The 18011-nt window shown below is 42.6% G+C and overlaps 1 protein-coding gene across 1 annotated transcript in view; it reads left to right on the top strand.

Moving 5' to 3' along the window:
- CUL2 (cullin 2) overlaps window positions 1–4542 on the top strand; it is a 98086-nt gene extending 93544 nt beyond the window's left edge. Inside the window, exon 21 of the mRNA XM_065398175.1 lies at window positions 2613–4542. Within this exon, the coding sequence (XP_065254247.1) occupies window positions 2613–2744 (132 nt within the window). The 3' untranslated portion in view covers window positions 2745–4542. The remainder of the gene's footprint in view (window positions 1–2612) is intronic.
- The last annotated feature ends 13469 nt before the right edge of the window (window positions 4543–18011 follow it).

Raw genomic sequence — 18011 nt, 5'->3', positions numbered from 1 at the left:
CGAATGCTTGATAAAGATCTTGTAGGTGTTTGTCTCTGTCTGAGGGGTTGGAGCAAATTCGGTTGTATCTTAGGGCTTGGCTGTAGACAATGGATCGTGTGATGTGTCTTGGATGGAAGCTGGAGGCATGTAGGTACGTATAGCGGTCAGTAGGTTTCCGGTATAGGGTGGTGTTTATGTGACCATCACTTATTTGCACTGTAGTGTCCAGGAAGTGGATCTCTTGTGTGGACTAGTCCAGGCTGAGGTTGATGGTGGGGTGGAAATTGTTGAAGTCCAGGTGGAATTCTTCAAGGGCCTCCTTTCCGTGGGTCCATATGATGAAGATGTCATCAAAGTAGCGCAAGTAGAGGAGGGGCACTAGGGGACGAGAGCTGAGGAAGCGTTGTTCTAAGTCAGCCATAAAAATATTGGCATACTGTGGGGCCATGCGGGTACCCATAGCAGTGCCACTGACTTGAAGGTATAAGTTGTCCCCAAATCTGAAGTGGTTGTGGGTGAGGACAAAGTCACAAAGCTCAGCCACCAGGCTTGCTGTGGCCTCATCAGGGATACTGTTCCTGACAGCTTGTAGTCCATCCTCATGTGGAATATTGGTGTAAAGTGCTTCTACATCCATGGTGGCCAGGATGGTGTTTTCAGGAAGAACACCAATGCATTGTAGTTTCCTCAGGAAATCGGTGGTGTCTCGAAGATAGCTGGGAGTGCTGGTAGCGTTGGGTCTGAGGAGAGAGTCCAAATAGCCAGATAATCCTGCTGTAAGAGTGCCAATGCCTGAGATGATGGGGCGTCCAGGGTTTCCGGGTTTATGGATCTTCCAAGATCCTTGTTGTTTTCTTCAGCTATGGCCATGATGATGTCTTCCACAATCATTGTGTATCTAGTTATCATGGGTGAATAGGTTTTTTTAATTTATCTACCAGTGTTTCAACACATCTGATGTGTGAATGGAAAGGGCATGGCCAAGCTCCAGAATCTTATGAACAAGTCTGAACTGCCTCGAGTAGTTAGAAGAAGAGAGGCACAGCCCAAATGTCTCACTGTGGGGAAAGTTAGTCCCAGAAAAAGATTACGCTTCTGCAGGCCAAATTAGGCATTTCAATGCATCTGTCCAATTCCTTCAAAGTCTGGGGCTGAAGCAGCACAGGTATAATCAATTAGAACTCAGCAGACAATTTTGGTTATGATGCATAAGGAGTTACAGAATCTAGCTTGTCCTCTCTTAGCTTTGTAGGAATGAAAGAAGTGAAGTACAGTTATGGGAAATGTGTTATCCAATGATTACTGAGGATAATTAAGACTGTCAGGCCACGACGTCTATTACAGAAAGTGCCTTTTAGTTTTTTTCATTCAAAATACGGGCTCTATCAACCCCAGCCAAACTGCTACTAAAAGGCTCCATTTTTTCTAATTTGTCTTTATTTGTCCTGAATAGTGGAGTATGGGAGAGTGAGCTGAGGTTCTTTTTAATGGTTTTAAAACATGTAATTTATGAATGGATAACATGTTTTGTCCAAACATGCTACCAAGTGTTTCGTAAAATGCTTATCATTTGGTGTATTTTTGTATTTTTCTGTCTTCATATATATGTCTTTAAACTGTTAGCAATGGCTATTGAAAAGGAAAATGAACTTGTTTGCTATTATCCTTCCTTTTTAAAAAAACTAAAATTACCTTTTTTTTTTTTTTTTTTTGCCATGACAAACAACCAGCCTTACTTACGATGATTCATGAAGAGAAAACTGTGCTTAGCTCTGAGATCCCATGCTAGATTTAACCTCTTTAGTTATCTCTTTACGTGTAATCTTGAGCACAATTCATTTGGCAACCAGACTATAAACCCACGTTAAAGGAATATTGTCAATCACTTCAAATTGCTTCAACATTTTTTATAAAAACAGTTATAAAACCTACGACTAATAATTATTTTAGTTTTATATTCTAATTGAAACTATTCTTTTACAAATAACAAACTATAATGTTCACAAATGAAACACTGCAGTACTGGTAACTCGGAAGTGAAACTGACCTAACTGATTTCTACTGTATTTGCCAAGCTGACAAATTCAAAAAGTAAACAACATAATTAGCGAAAACCACATTGGATTTTTAAAATGATTTTCTTTTTTTATTATCTAAGGCAGTGATTTTCAACCTTTTCATTTGTGGACCCCTAAAAAATTCAAATAGAGGTGCAGAATTCTTAGACATAGTCTGTGGACCCCCTGGGGCCCATGAACCATAGGTTGAAAACCACTGATATAAGAAGTTAATAATATAGGTAAAGAAATTTACACTATATGAATTTTAAATTGAATGTTTCCCTTTATCTGTTGTGTGACAAGTTAACCAAGGGGTGCAACTGCAAGTTGCAATTTTCCATTGATGAGAAAAGTAAACTTAACCAATAAAAGACATAGATATAGTCAGGAAAGAAACAATCTGTGTGTGTGTTTTGACCTTAGTACATGATGGAGGCTTTCTGTCTCTCAGAAATATAGTATGTAATAATCATTTTTGTGGTCTTTTTTTTCTTTAGAGAAAATTATATTGCATTTGCATTGAAGCGATGTTAATGAATAAGTGATATATTAAATGTTTTTCTTCCACAGGTAATTAGCCAGTCGAGAGCTAGGTTTAACCCAAGTATCAGCATGATTAAGAAGTGTATTGAAGTTCTGATAGATAAACAATACATCGAGCGAAGCCAGGCCTCAGCAGATGAATACAGTTATGTAGCATGATGATGCTCTCCAGCAGGTGTGGTTGTAAGGAGATCATTGCTGTCACTGTTTGGTGTGTTCCTGTGGGAAGAAGCAGGTCTGTGCCTCCATAACTGGTCACTTGGCAGCCCCTGTTTTTCTGCTGTTTACAACATCACCAGTGCCACGTCATGAGCGTCAATGAAAATGCCTATAGATATTTCAAGCTCATGTCATTATGACATTTCTTAAAACTTTACTAAAAGAATGAGTGAAGTATTGCTGAAATGTGGAAATTTGGTTGGGTACCATGCTTTTTTTTTTTTTTCCCCTCCTTCACGTTTGCAGTTGATGTTTTTTAATGTATCTTAAAAGAAAAAGTTAAACTAAATATTGTAATATGACAGATATCCTAATAATTGTATCTACATTAAAATGTAAAATAAAAAAGATGAACATGATACTGCTGCTTGTCAAATAAAAAAAATAAAGAAATGGAATGTGTCTCCAGGTTAATGATTATAAAAGTAGCTATGAAATCATGGCTGTTAATATTCTGTGGTCCTAGAAGCTCTGAAAACAGTGTCAGTTATGTTCATTTTCTGAATTTCCTTCGATATAGCTCTTTCATGGGAACTTGTTTATAAGTAGCTGAATACTAAACACAGTAAGTAAAACAGTCTTTTAAAAGAATATATTTATGTTAAAGTACATGTTTTGATTATCTGGGATCAGGCTAATTTTGATATATTTTGTCAATGTCTAAAGGCCACATATGTGTCTCTCTCTCTCTCTCTCTCTCACAATATCCAGCAGGAGAATAACCAGGCAATTGAGAGAATTAAAGTCTCATAATTCATGAAGTTAGGGTGATTATCATAAATTTCCATTCATCACGTTCCTGAGAAGGAATATAATTGACCAGTAATTCAAAATTTGCTTGTTATTTCACTTTATATACGATATATGTGGATCGAAGCCATACATACAGAAGGCGCCTGCTGCTACTCTCCAGTTCCTGAAGAGGATTTCTGTCCTTTCTCCCAAGCTCCTAAGGCACCTTTTATTCACTCCTTTCTCCTACTGCTTCCTCTCCTTTGCTAGCTTCCTCTGTTCACTCAGGCTGTTGCTCAGTCTCTCATTTCCTAGACGATGACAATGTGAATTACCTAGTTAGGTACATTAGATTGGCTTATGTGTTTAATACCGGAATCCATTGACCATGTGCTAAAACATTTTGTTTACATGGGTCTTGCTGAGTAAGTAACAGTAATGGGCACTACACATTTCTGCATATACATGGTGCATGCTTTTAGTAGCATTGTTAGGTTAATCTAGATTTACAACACCTGGCTCACTTCCCAGAATAATATCCGGTACTGAGCTGAGTGATAGAATACAGTAGGTCCCCATTATGTAGAGTGGGAGCTCAGTTACTGTACTTTCAAACACATGCATTCAAAAGATGGTACTAAAGCTTCTTAAGGCAAGTCTATACTTTATTTCCTCTTGTGACTTCTCTGTATACTAGACAGCTCCTTACTGTCCAATTTTCTATTCCCATGTCTATACTCTCACTAGAATTTTTAGTATAAATGTGTTTACGCATGGGTCTTGCTAGTAGAATGCTAACATTTCATCTGGTCAGGGACAAACTTTTACAAGCCATCTTTTACAGAGCCACGCTATAGACTAAACAGAATTTTTGCTGAGTGCGCTCCAGAACAAACATCTGGGGCTTCAGTGTTACCTTATCTCTGGAGTTTTTTTAGACAAGTGTACTTCTTAGTCAAGACATGTCTAGTCATTTTAAAAGATCCATATATTCCAGTATAGTTGGCATCCCCGTACAAATCTTTCATAATTATACACAAACTGAGTCAGTGCCCTTCTCTTGAAATGTAGCTGTAGCTATGCAATGCTTTGAATTTTACTTTAGAATTTATTCCTATCCACTCCCTCCCCCCAGGGAAAAAGTAGGGAAAAGATTCAGCCTTCTCAACTTGGGTTAGTTCACTGAAGTCATTCTTGGCACAGGGTGATATCGCTTACAGCATTGTGCTACAGCCTGGCAACTAAACAACCTGGCAAGTGTCATCTCAAAACACCAGCAAATGCTAATAGGTAACAAGAGAAGGTGCAAGCTACAAAAAGAGGAAGGAAAAGGCAGATTTAAAAAAATGCTACAGTCCGTGTGTTCCATTATGGGACAAAATTAAATCTGAGGTTTTCATCTGCAACAAGCCTGTTAATATATGTGATTTGCTGGTATATTTGCAGCCATACTGCTGGATCTGAAAACATTATTTTGTCCAGCATCTGAGAGCAAAACTTTTTTTCCTGATATTACTGTCACTCTTAATCGGCATTATTGATCATTCCTATGTTGAGAATATCAATTTAAATCTAAATTTATTTTTAAAAATTAAGGTGTGTCCTGTGTTTTCTTTCCCAGATCAAACTGCATTATTTGTAATGTTGAACTTTGTCTTGAAACTCTCAAAAGTGCTGTATCTATGCAATGCCATGCAATGTATAAGAGGAAACTTTCAAAATAGCTTGTGAGAGCATATCTTTCTTAATCTGTTCATAGCTCCCCACTTTAGGCAAGTGTACCGGTATTCTAAAGAATGTGTCTGTTGACTATGTAATAGACAAAACTATTTTAGGAGAAACTATTTTTTTATAAACTGGTATCGTTCAATTATATCTTTAGGACAATAAGTGGCAGAATGTATCCTGTAACATATAGGCTGATGACTAGGAGTAAAGAAGGAATGTGGGGGAGTGTCCACACTAATTTTCACAAATGTGTTAAGTACTTCCCATTAACTGTTAATTAATTAATTTTGAGGTAATAAAGTCTGGTGAAGACACCCTTCAGGAGTAATTGTTCCTGATCTGATTAGTATTTAGCTTCACTGCGATATATCTGAAGACATCCAGAGTGGCATGAGCTGAGACAAGTTTCACACAACTCCAGGGAGCTGATGCGACAACATAGTTTTTGTACAAGACACAGCACAAGCAGGAATCAATAAGAATTTCCAATCCGATCATGGTAATTTTGAAACTATGCAAGATTGACCTTTGCTTTCCTTGACCGAGAGCAAGTTTGGACTCTGCAGTAAATACTAAAGACTGTGTTACATGGTGTCCAGAAGCTAGACAACTATAAACTGGTATACAAATGAGGAAAACAAGTGACATACAGGATTTGTGTACCTTCATGGATGTGCATGTTGCTTTGTGAGGAAATAAAGACAAGCTCCCTGCCCTGTGAATCAAATCAAAAATACAATAAAATGACAACAAACCACAGGAGTTTAAAGAGGTAGGGAAGCAGGCTATGGGAGAGGTGGTTGTTTTTGGGAAATCTAGTTTCTTCAAATATATGTCCCTGGGAGTGCGCCACGGTATGATGTGCATGTGCCCATGCGGTATCGACCAGGGATTTGAGTTAGTCCATGCCTGCTTACTGCATGACCTCGCCTCAGAACAGAAGCTGGAAATGGGTGGTGGGATGGATCACTTGGTGATTACCTGTTCTGTTCATTCCCTCTGAAGCACCTGGCGTTAGCCCCAGTGGACGACAGGATACTGGGCTAGATAGACCTTTGATCTGACCCAGTATGGTCGTTCTTACATTCTTAAGGGCCTATAGGGAGGAGTGAATCGCTGCCACTCCAGTTCCTTTTCAACAGCCTGTGGCTTGAGATGGAGCAATTCTGTGTCCACTGCTTCCTAGTGGCTATTAAGTTACTTTATCCTTCCATTATTGAGATTTCTTTTTGCTTATTATTTCCTTATTGGCATAAATTGTTGCCTTTGGGGAGGTCCTCCCTCTTTTACTTCCCCCCAGTTTCCAAGCCTGAATCCTTTGCTCTCTTGGCCTCTTATCTGGGGTACACCAAAGGCCTTGGGATTCAAAGCTTGTCAGACCTGCAATAAGTTTTTCTCCTGGAGTAACAGGCATTCTAGCAGTCTCAGCATCTCTCATGTTCCATCCAAGTGCAAAGTTTTTATGGGGTGTAAAAGCAAAGAGAAGGAAGTAAGACTGAAGCTCTTCATGCAACAGTCCCTAAGGCCTGTGTGGGGTCTGACTCCCCCAGTACTTCAGTACCTATTGGAAGCTGAAACACTCCAAATAATAATAATAATTAATAAAAAGAAGTCTCAGTCTTCTGAGAGAAGAAGAGGAGGTAGGTCACTTCAGAGTTGTTACTGAGGAAACTGTGTGTCCTGAAATGGTACCTCCAAGGCTCCATTAGACATCAGCACCAGAACCTCGGTATTGTCTAAACACATCCTAGGATAAGCCTGCCAGCTAGAATTGCCGAGATCCATCTTCTCCGACATTCTTCAGGAATCAAGACTCATCAAAATCTAATGACAAGAGAAAGTCCAAGGCACCAATACCATTTTCATCCCAGTCTCATACAGAGCCTTCTCTGACACCATCTTCCTCAGGCTGTATGCACCCAGGGAGTAGAGATCCCACCTCGACAGTTCCATTGGCACTATCTTTAACCACAGCTTGCTTCCTGTTCCTGACTCGAGCTCCGGAACTGCCTCCAGTCTTCACTATGCATTATCATAGCTCTCTGGCACCCTCTAGATTTCTTTCACATTAAGATCTCTTCATTTCTGAGGAACCGGAGTCCCCCTCTCTTATGGAACACCAAGATGAGTTTCCCACTGGTGGCACTATGCCCACCAACCACCTCTTTACATCAGGGTCCAGCAAAAGTTGAAGCCCTAGTAGCTATCCATCTGCCAGTCCCCACAGTATGGTAGCAGCCTCCAGTACTGTCCCTGGCACTGATGACTACAGCCCCTCCTTTGGACTCAGAAGACAATACCTCATACTCAGAGATCTCAGTGCAGGGCTCTTGTGCAGTTTTAACTATTCAGTGCCTCAGGAGGTATACCCCAATGAGGACACGCCAGATTCAAGAAGGTGCCCCAGACCTCCCAAATATAACTTACTCCATACCTTCTGACAAGGAGTCAAAACAACTGGAGCTCCTTGGCAGGAAAACTACTTCTTCCAGTAATGTCCCTATGGGTCCTCTACTTCAAGTTTGCATTTGATAGGAGATTTTTCCATTAGCAGTGTCCATTCACTTCCCCTTTCTGGATGAATGGCTTCTGAAGGGGTGCTCCTGTGATGGGATCCCCGGGGTGCAGCCTCGAACCGTGGCACTGCGTGTCCCCTGAACTCTCTCCAGCCTGGGCTTTCTCTTCCAATGCCTTGCTAGTGACCAGCAGCAAACCTCTCCAGGTACTGTTACCACTCAGTACAAGTGCATGTGGAGCCCCACACCCAGCTAGATTGCATGAATGCTCCCAGAGCCACTCATATATCACACAGAGAAAGGCACCAGAGCCAAATCCCCCCAGCTCCCAGCACTGTACCTCAGGAATATAGCATCTTGCAATTTATTAATTGATTCACTACTTCATCAATGAAAGTGGATATACACCGGCCTTTGCAAAACCTGAACAGATTTGCCACACGCTTCATACAAACTCACTGGTAAAGGTAAACAGTAAAACAAGTGTATTGACTACAAAAGATTAGATTTTAAGTGACTATAAGTGTTAGGCAAAAAAGTCAGTTACCAAAATAAAATATAACCATGCAATCTAAACTCTCTACCCTCTTAGACTGGGGAACACCTAGCTTAAGCAGTTTTTCTCACCCCACTGGATATTGCGGTGTAGAGTACACATATTTCACCCTTGAAATCTGGGCCAGTCCCCTCAGAGTCTTCAGTGTGTCGTTGTTGCTTGCAGCATAAGTGGGTGAAGGAGAAAGACCCAGCAGGTGGCCACTGTGTCTGTTTTATATCCTTCAAGCCCAGATTAATGGTGTTGAATTTGCAAGTCACTAAGACCTGATGCATCCTAGAATATTCAAGGAGCTGACTGAGGAGATATCTAAGCCATTAGCGATTATCTTTGAGAAGTCATGAAAGACCAGAGAGATTCCAGAAGACTGGAAAAGGGCAAATATAGTGTTCATCCATAAAAAGGGAAATAAGGACAACCTAGGGTATTACAGATCAGTCAGCTTAACTTCTGTACCCGGAAAGATAATGGAGAAAATAATGAAGCAATCAATTTGCAAACATCTAGAAGATAATAAGGTGATAAGTAACAGTCAACAAAGATTTGTCAAAAACACATCGTGTCAAACAACCTGATAGCTTTCTTTGACTGGGTAACAAGCCTTGTGGATAGGGTGAAGTGGTAGATGTGGTATATCTTGATTTTAGTAAAGCTTTCGATACTGTCCCACATGACCGTTTCATAAATAAACTAGGGAAATGCAACTTTGATGGAGTTACTATAAGGTGCATGCAAAACTGGTTGGAAAACTGTTCCCAGAGAGTAGTTATCAGTGGTTCACAGTCAGCCTGGAAGGGCATAACAAGTGGGGTCCCACAGGGATCAGTTCTGGGTTCTGTTCTGTTCAATATCTTCATCAATGATTTAGATAATGGCATAGAGAGTACACTTATAAAGTTTGCGGATGATACCAAGCTGGGAGGGGTTGCAAGTGCTTTGGAGGATAGAATTAAAATTCAACATGATCTGGGCAAACTGGAGAAATAGTCTGAAGTAAATAGGATGAAATTCAATAAGGACAAATGCAAAGTACGCCACTTAGGAAGGAACAATCAGTTGCGCACATATAAAATGGGAAATGACTGCCTAGGAAGGAGTACTGCAGAAAGGTATCTGGGGGTCATAGTGGACCACAAGCTAAATATGAGTCAACAGGGTAACAATGTTGCTAAAAAAGCTAACATCCTTCTGGGCTGTATTAGCAGGAGTGTTGTAAGTGAGACATGAGAAGTAATTCTTCCGCTCTACTCCACTCTGATTAGGCCTCGACTGGCGCCTCTGGGCGCCACATTTCAGGAAGGATGTGGACAAATTGGAGAGAGTTCAGAGAAGAGCGACAAAAATGACTAAAGGTCTAGAAAACATGACCTATGATGGAAGATTGAAAAAATTGGGTTTGTTTAGTCTGGAAAAGAGAAGACTGAGAGGGGGCATTATAACAGTTTTCAAGTACATAAAAGGTTGTTAGAAGGAGGAGGAAGAAAAACTGTTTTTCTTAACCGCTGAGGATCGGACAAGAAGCAATGGGCTTAAATTGCAGCAAGGGAGGTTTAGGTTGAACATTAGGAAAAAGTTCCTGTCAGGATGGTTAAGCACTGGAATAAATTACCTAGGGAGGTTGTGGAATCTCTATCATTGGAGATTTTTAAGAGCAGGTTGGACAAACACCTGTCAGGGATGGTCTAGCTAATACTTAGAACTGCCAGGAGTTCAGGGGACTGGACTAGATGACATCTTGAGGTCCCTTCCAGTTCTATGATTCTATGTACTATAAAATGAGACAACAAAAAGCAAATCCTCCTAAAATGCCTCCTACTCTCAATATAGCCACAGTGTCTATTTCTTTCACTCTTACTCTGTCCAGCCTCTTGATATATTCTTGCTTACAGGGAAATGGATGCATAAAAATAGAAGGTTAGGAGGATTTCCAGCTGACAAGGTCCTGTTTTCAGCATATTCAGTGAATGGCAAATACTATGATTATCCCCCTCCTGATGGAAGCTAGTTACTCTAATATGCATAAAACCACTTTCCTCAGCAGCTGTGAACTAGGGCCCAGGCTTAGGGTGGGGGTTGGGTGTGTTTTTTAAGGCAGCTTTGGAACTGGCTGAGGGCCTCCTGTATATCTTTCGATTTTATTTCCATAATGGCCTGTAACTTACTAGAAGCATATGGTAACAATGCATACGCTTCATATATTATAGATTCATATTATTTCTCAGAGAAAATTGGTTGATATACCAGAACCTTGCTAATTAAATAACATTAATTTTCAACTCTATATCTACACTATTCCAAAAGACACACACTTCACTCTTCCTCCATAAACTCTGTACTCAAGTCCATCTCCCCTGCTTTTCTTCATCCTGGTAGTTTATCAGATCCTGCTAATAAAATCTGTGATCAGCACAGGGAAGAAAGAGGGAGGTTGGGGAAGAGACTCAAGTGTGCCCAAGAAATTCACAGGGTGGTAAATTGTTGGGTTGCATTATGTAAATTAGAAAAGATGCTCCTGAGGCAGCAGATCTGAAAATTACAGAGTCTTTTACAGTATGTAGTCATCTGCACTCCAGTGATCTCAAAGATGCCAGGTAAAGGGATTAGTGTCCATTTTTGTCCAAAGGGAATATTTCCCAACCTTTTAATGTATTGGTGATATATGTCTAAACACTGCAGTAGCCACAAAATGAAAAGAATAGACACCTCTCCATGTATGAAATTCAGTGCATGAATTCCACAAGTGCTGGAAGCAATCTGAGTCACCTGCTGTGATTCACAGACATGCCCCTTGGAGCTGTTGAAAGATGCCTGAAAACATAACAGCCTGGAGAACAGAGATTGCTACTCCAGATTGGCTGAAGGAAACCTCCCACACAGCTGGAAACACATCATAGTCTTAAGAAATGTTCTGTTGACTGGGTGGACCTCACAAACTACTGCCTGCTGCCCATTCATGAGCAAGGTCATTCCAAAATTAGCTGAATCGTTCCCAAATGCACCTATCCTCAGCTAATAGCCTGGATCCCTTGCACTTGGCTTCCAGACCAGGTTGTGGGTGCCCTCCGCACACTTAGGGACAGGAGGAGGTCATCCAGCAGCACCACAAGGCATGATGATGAGTCTTCCTCTGTTTGGGCATTTCAGTTTTAAAAGGGAAAAACCATGCACATGATTTGACAAAGGGAGAAGGAATAGAGATAGGACTCTGGGCACAGAAGAGGGAGGGGGATGTGGGTCTTGGTTCTGAATGGAGAAGCATTTGGCAAAAAGGGGAAGAGAGTTGCTGGCTTTTGTGGGCTCACTGACAGGACGTCCCTATTCTTTCCCACACCCAGGCATGAGTTCTGGAGTTCAGGCTTGTCAGGGCTGGAAAATCTGCAACCTTTCCTGGTGTGGCACCTGTGAGTATGGGGCTACATGTCCTAACGTGCCGTGCTTTGTCAACTAATTTGCAGAGAGAATCAATGTCTGTATCCTACAAAGCAAGACAGTTTGGATTATGTAGTTCCACACTCACTCAGGTGGGGTGCCAAAGAAAGCTGTGGGCTCCATGCACTGCACTTAATTCTAAAATAAACAGAGATACCAGTAATAAAATGTGTAGTCATGCTCCACTGGACATAGAAACTCTATGTGGCAGATATGACATCAGTGACATCTGAAAAGTCTCTCTACATAGCCTTGAGGTGCAGTTCTACTGTACAAGTCTGAGCATATTGGACTTAGCTAGAACTTGTCCTAATGGTTCATTAAAAGGTTCACAGTATAAAAAGAAAGTCCTTAACAGAGTTGTTTATTTGGGGCAGCACCGCAAAGATCTTTCTCTAGGCCATAAATATTATTTCAGTATGATCGGTACAATAGCTACCTGTTCACTTATTAATTTCTTTTTAGGGCTGGTGTCTTGCTACAGTAATATAAAATTCAGACACTTAAGGGAAACAGTTTCAAAACTTTTTGTGGGTTTTTGTTACATGCATTCTGTTAAAATCAATGGAAATAATGAGACTGAAATGCTACCAGCCCCTTCAAAATGTTCTCCTTATTGTTTAAAATGGCTACTCTGTTATTCCACACCCATAATGTTTGCTTTGCTGAATTCTAAATATAGTAAAATCATGTTCCTTTCAGAAGTGACTCCTCTTGGCTCTCCCCTAGTCCTTATCGAGTTTGCTGTCTCTTTGCATAAGGAACAATTTGGGTCAGTAGTGAAATTTTCTAACTTTATATAATGTAATTTATTTATTTCAATACCGTCCTCTGTGTCCTCTGGGAATAACTTAACTGGCCCTTCTCCCAAATCACTCTTTTGGCATCACTAACTTCTTTTAAGATGGTGTCTTAATATAAAACCATAAAAATCATATTAAAACCTGCCTGAGTTTTTATCCAGGCAGTGTGGGGCTCTGGTTTTACTCCTAAGGGATATTGCAGGCTCTCAATCAATGTTTCACATGTTAGAAAGTAAAATTTTCATAACATTTGGTAATGTTGGGATTTTTTCATTACACTCCAGCAATCCCATGGCGTGGCTAATGTGCGTCTTTATTTTTATGAAGTGCATCTTAATACTTGTGAAGTTCTCCATTTAGCTACAGAACTGGTACAATATGGACAACAGCATAGTACCCTATCACTGTGCCTCTGCCTTACTTTGGACCATTATGCTGGAGAGGCCAGATGGAGGAGCGGCACGATGGGTTGTTTTGTCTTCATCTTAGTCCTGGATCTCTCTGCTGAGGCTGCCTCCAAAGAGAATTATAGATACATGTCCAATGGGAACTGATCTAAGATCACCAAAGAAAGGTGAAATTATAGTGTGGACTGTGACATGCTCCCACTCCCAATTTTTTAGCTTCCAGGGGCCAGTTCTTTTCTTCTCTGCATTGTTGGCTGGCGGGGAAGGTGGCTGACAGCAGCCAGAATTGCTTTGGTCAGCAAATCTAAGGCCCAGATCAACAAAGGTTTTTAGGTTGGAAGTTAGGAGCCTAAATATGTTTATGGATCTGGGCCCAAGTTTTTAGCTCTCATGGCTGCAGAGAGAAACTTGAAAGCATATCCCCTTAAGGGTTCAAACACCAGAGGCAAATAAAAGGAAAGCAAAAATTACTACTTTCAAAAATCTCATGAATTTTAAAACAATCTCCTGCCACATGAGGGCCTGGCTCATGGTTTTTGAATGGTACAGGTGAGCAGAACTCCAGCAGATGCCTCCCTGCAGACTCCAGCCAGCAACAATTCCTGTGCGCTCCTAAGGGGCAGGTGGAAAGCGGCCCTGAGACTCCTCTGTACAGCTGGATCAGCTCCTTCCCAGTCCTGATTGGGTCCCTTTCCTCCATTCCCCCTCCCCTCCCACAGCTGCATGCAGAGGGTCTCTGGAGGTAAGGGAGGAGTTCTGGATACTGGCCTTCCCACCAGCAGCAGCAGCCACCTCTCCTTCTAGGTAAAAGGTACAAAGAGGGGAAAGACCTTTGGGGTATCTTGGGGAGACAGATAGGGCTCAGCACAGTGAGCGGGGAAACTTGGGGAGAAGGGGAAGGTTTGAGAGCTGGAACAAAGGCAGGGTCTCTTGGGGAGTAGGCACCTCTTAGCATTGTCAACTGTCATGGTTTCTTTGGGAGCCTCGTGAGTTCGGCCCTGCTAGAGCTAGTCCCATATTGACAAGAGAAGCTCCAGCCCTGCCTGGGGAAATACCCTCTCTGACTGCCTGTCTTCCTAGTGGGGGCTGCTGCAGGACACAGGCAGAACTCTCTCTCTCTTTCTGCTCACCCCCTGGGGAGCAGAGTTTTTAGGTGAGAAAGGGAGCATCTGACACCATTCTCATGGGTGGGGTAGGTGGGAGCAGAAGTTGCCCAGCAGCTCAGGATGGCCTTCACTGCCTCCTCCTCTCCAATGAAAAGTGAGTCACTCTGCTGTTCCTCCCTAAGTTCTCTCCATCTGTACAACAGGAGGACTGAGGAGGAAGTCAGAGCCTCTGAAGCTAACACTGCCCCCACTCCCAGGGGCATGCAGAGCATCTGAGGTGGGGCTGGGCACAGAATTAATTAATCATCAGGTGGGGGGGGGGGATCTGAGGAGAAGCTGGGAGCTCTGCATCATCAGGCAGCCCGAGAGCACCTGCAGCAGGGGCCAGAATCACCTTACTCAGGACATTTGGGAAAGCAGCAGCCCTGTAAGTATTCCATGCAATAGGGGTGGGCAGGGGAATGGCAAAAATCAAAAGTGGACAAAACCCCCACAATAGAATCTTAAAAAAAAAAAAAAGCCAAGATGTTGGGCCAGTTTTGTGATTTTGTGAGGCCTGACAGGGTATTGAACCTTGGGGGCTGGCAATACGGACTTTGTGTACAGACTTGGGTGGGGTGGGGCAAGAAAGCAACTTAAAGAGGGAGAGCTGGTGAGTGCTGGGTGCTGGTACGGCAGAACCTGGGTGGGGAGAGCTGGCAGAGACAGTGGGGACTTGAGACAGGGAGAAAAGGGGGTGGAACTGGAGACTGTGGGGTGTTGGGCAGGGAAACACAAGAGGTAGGGGCAGTGTTGCAGGGTTTTGAGGAAGCAGCTTGTGCTGGGAGGGATGGGAGTTTTTGCACAGGGAGGGGAGGATTAAGGGGGTGGCAGGAGGAGCAATGGAGGGGAAGCATGTGGGATTGGGGGAAGAAGGAGGGAGAATGTGGTGTTTGCGAGGAGATAGAGGGGAAAAGTTGGGGTTTGTGCAGATGACGGGAACATTCATGAGGCTCCCTTCAATGTAAGTGGGGCCTTATGTTCTGGGGGGAGGGCATTTTTCCTTCCCAACTTCATCTGCTATATACTCCAGTGTCACCAACTCATTCATAGAGGCCTACAACCCTTACTTTGTTACTACCCTATCAACATGGCTAATTCAAACCAAGTTCCCCAGCTATGAAAGCCGCTGTGCTCTCATCAGTCCCTTGTGTCACCCAGTGCTAAGACTCCCATGGCTTTCTAGATGATTATTTGATAGCATGAGATCAGATTTTTCTGGCGCTGTCACTATATCTAGTGTTGTCACCATCTCCTCCTCTTTGTCGCCTGACTGCAACTTAGCCTTTCTTTGCCTCAGATTCATAGTTTGTCCATTCTGCTGAAATGAAGGCAGGGGCGGCATCAGGTATTCAGTATTTGGGGCCCATGAAAGTTTGTTTGAGGCCTGTGCTGCTCGTTAATGGGGAAAAATTGATGGAGGTGTTATTGCCACTTGTGAATTCTCTCTCTGCTCTCCTAGCAGGCACCACTCTGTGAGGATCTTTTAGGCACAGATTTATAAACTTGGGATATCGTACATTTTTTCTAATGTATCTTACTGCTAAATAGGCTTCTAATCAATACGGTTCATACCCTCCATCAGAAGGTTAAATCATTTGGAAAGCCCTGGCCTGAAAGTTCAGAAGTTTGTCTCCTCCAACTCTTATTTCAGCAGTCGCTTGGCTTCTAATCCTTCTAAACCTTTGAGGTCAGTGGGAGTTATGGGTTCTTTGCAGCACCCCACAGGACTGAGTCCATCTACTATAGAGTTTTCATTTAAACAGTTTGTACATGGAGGGTAAATGGAGGAGATTTTGTTACACATTTAGCATAGTAAAAAGGGAAAGAAATTGATTTCAGGCTCCACATTTCATATGTGAACCACCACATCTTATAAAGGCCAAGGCCTGGGGCAGTAGACTCTGAATTTTTAAAGAAACGTCCATTCATCATAGAAAGCTGTGAGCCATGGCAGCTCCAGAGTAGTAATCAGTGTTACGTATGGACACTGATATACCCATAATTAACTGACCACAGGCATCCCAGAGACTTCGCAGCAATGTCTGAATTCCATGCCAGTTGGACTGTGCTGTGGAATATTGACGAGAAACTCAGACGAGGCTACAGTTTTTATTGAATCTGCAGAGTAAGCACCTTGGCTAACTTTTTTTTTTTCTTCAAGCAGTTTCATATTTAATTAATTCTGAAAGTCATAACAGAGCTGAAGGATGTGTGTGCTGTGAGTTCAGGTATATCACAAAGTAATATTTTCCCTTATCTAGGTGTTCTTCCCCCTAAAGGCTGAATACATTATTACGCCTCAATTTCTCATAGAAACAGCCCACAATGCCACCAAGCAGGCACTTTGCCTAACCCCACTTAATTCTATCTGTACTGCACACAAATAGAAACCTTGCAGCTAGTTAGATCCACTGTAGATATTGTCAAGTAAACATGCTTCACTGAGCCAACTTTCAGAATGCTGAAAACTATTTCAACTCCACCTCCTTTCCAGAAACATTGCTGCAGTTTATTAAATCTGTTTTTTAAAGTGTCCTGCACTGTAACAGGTTAAACTTTATCTCTTCTGAAGACAATCTGTCTGCCTATTCCATTCAGCTGATGAAAACTATATTACTCCTTCCTGAAGACTCAGTTCTGCTGCAAAAACTACAAGAAACCAGCCAACCGACAACGGCTGTGAGGCAGCCAACGATAACTGAAAAACATTCAGACAATTTGAAACAGGAAGCATTAGGGCTAACCTCTTTCACCACAGGATCTTATCTTTGTGACCCTCATCCTTCCTCTCCATTTTTATTGGTTACACTGACTTGTATCTTGTTTCAAATTAGAGATGGGATTTAGGTTCAGTTATTGGCTCTGCCACAGACATTCCTGTGTGATCTTGGGCAAGTTACTTGATCTCGCTTTGCTTGAGTTCTCCATATGTGACATTGGGATAATAACACTTCCTTTCTGTCAACCATTTGTCTATCTTGTCTAGTAGGTTGGTAAGGGCAGGGACAGTGTAACAATGGGGCCGTGATCTCAGTTGAGGTCTTTAGGGGCTTCCATAATACAAATATCTTATTTAATAATAGATCATAAGCTGTTCAGTGCAAGGACCATGCCTACTGTGTGCTTTTCCAGCATCTACCAAATGGGGCTGTGCTCCTGACTGGAGCTTTTGTGTACTGCTTCAGTACATGTAATGATGTTAGTAACGTTAAGTCTGCTAACAACAAGAGGGACGGCTGAAAAGCTGTCATCTCAGGATAGTGTTTCCCAGTGGGTTCTGAGAAGATGGAAGATGGGTCATGGTTCCGTTGCAGAGGAGAGGCACCAGGGGTGAAGGGTAGGGTAGTGGTGCTGGAGAGCGAGCCTGCCCCTCACTCACCCTGCAGTGGCTCCTGTCCCATGGGGCTGGCCCAGCTTCCCACTTTGGTCATTGCGACCTAGCACACAGGGTCACAGCACCACTCAGATTTGGACAGGCCATCCTCATGATGGAGGGGAAGCTGGGCCAAACCTAAGTGGCGCTGTGACCCTGGTCGCAATGATCAAAGCGGGAAGCCAGGCCCTGTCCCCCAGAGTGTGTGCTGGGTGGGCTGACAGTTGCTATCCAATTCCTCATCCCAAAGTCTCCTCTCTGTACCAGGCTCGGATTAGGGTTGTGGTACCAGGGCGGAAGGGGGCTGCTGCTGTGGGTGGTCAGCGCCCCATTGGTGGGTGAGGAGGTGACTGTGGCCACTGGCCTATGACTTTAGAACACACACCCTCCCCTGAATTTGGGCCCTGGATGAGTCACAGAAAAGACAACCTGCAGTTGGTGGGTCACCCTCCTAAACAGTCTAAGACAAGAACTTGTCCCTCCATGTCCTCACTAGCATATGGACATTCAAAGTT

Source organism: Emys orbicularis, chromosome 2 (genome assembly GCF_028017835.1).
Source record: "Emys orbicularis isolate rEmyOrb1 chromosome 2, rEmyOrb1.hap1, whole genome shotgun sequence".
Taxonomy (NCBI): domain Eukaryota; kingdom Metazoa; phylum Chordata; order Testudines; family Emydidae; genus Emys; species Emys orbicularis.
This window is presented reverse-complemented; position numbering and strand designations above follow the sequence as displayed.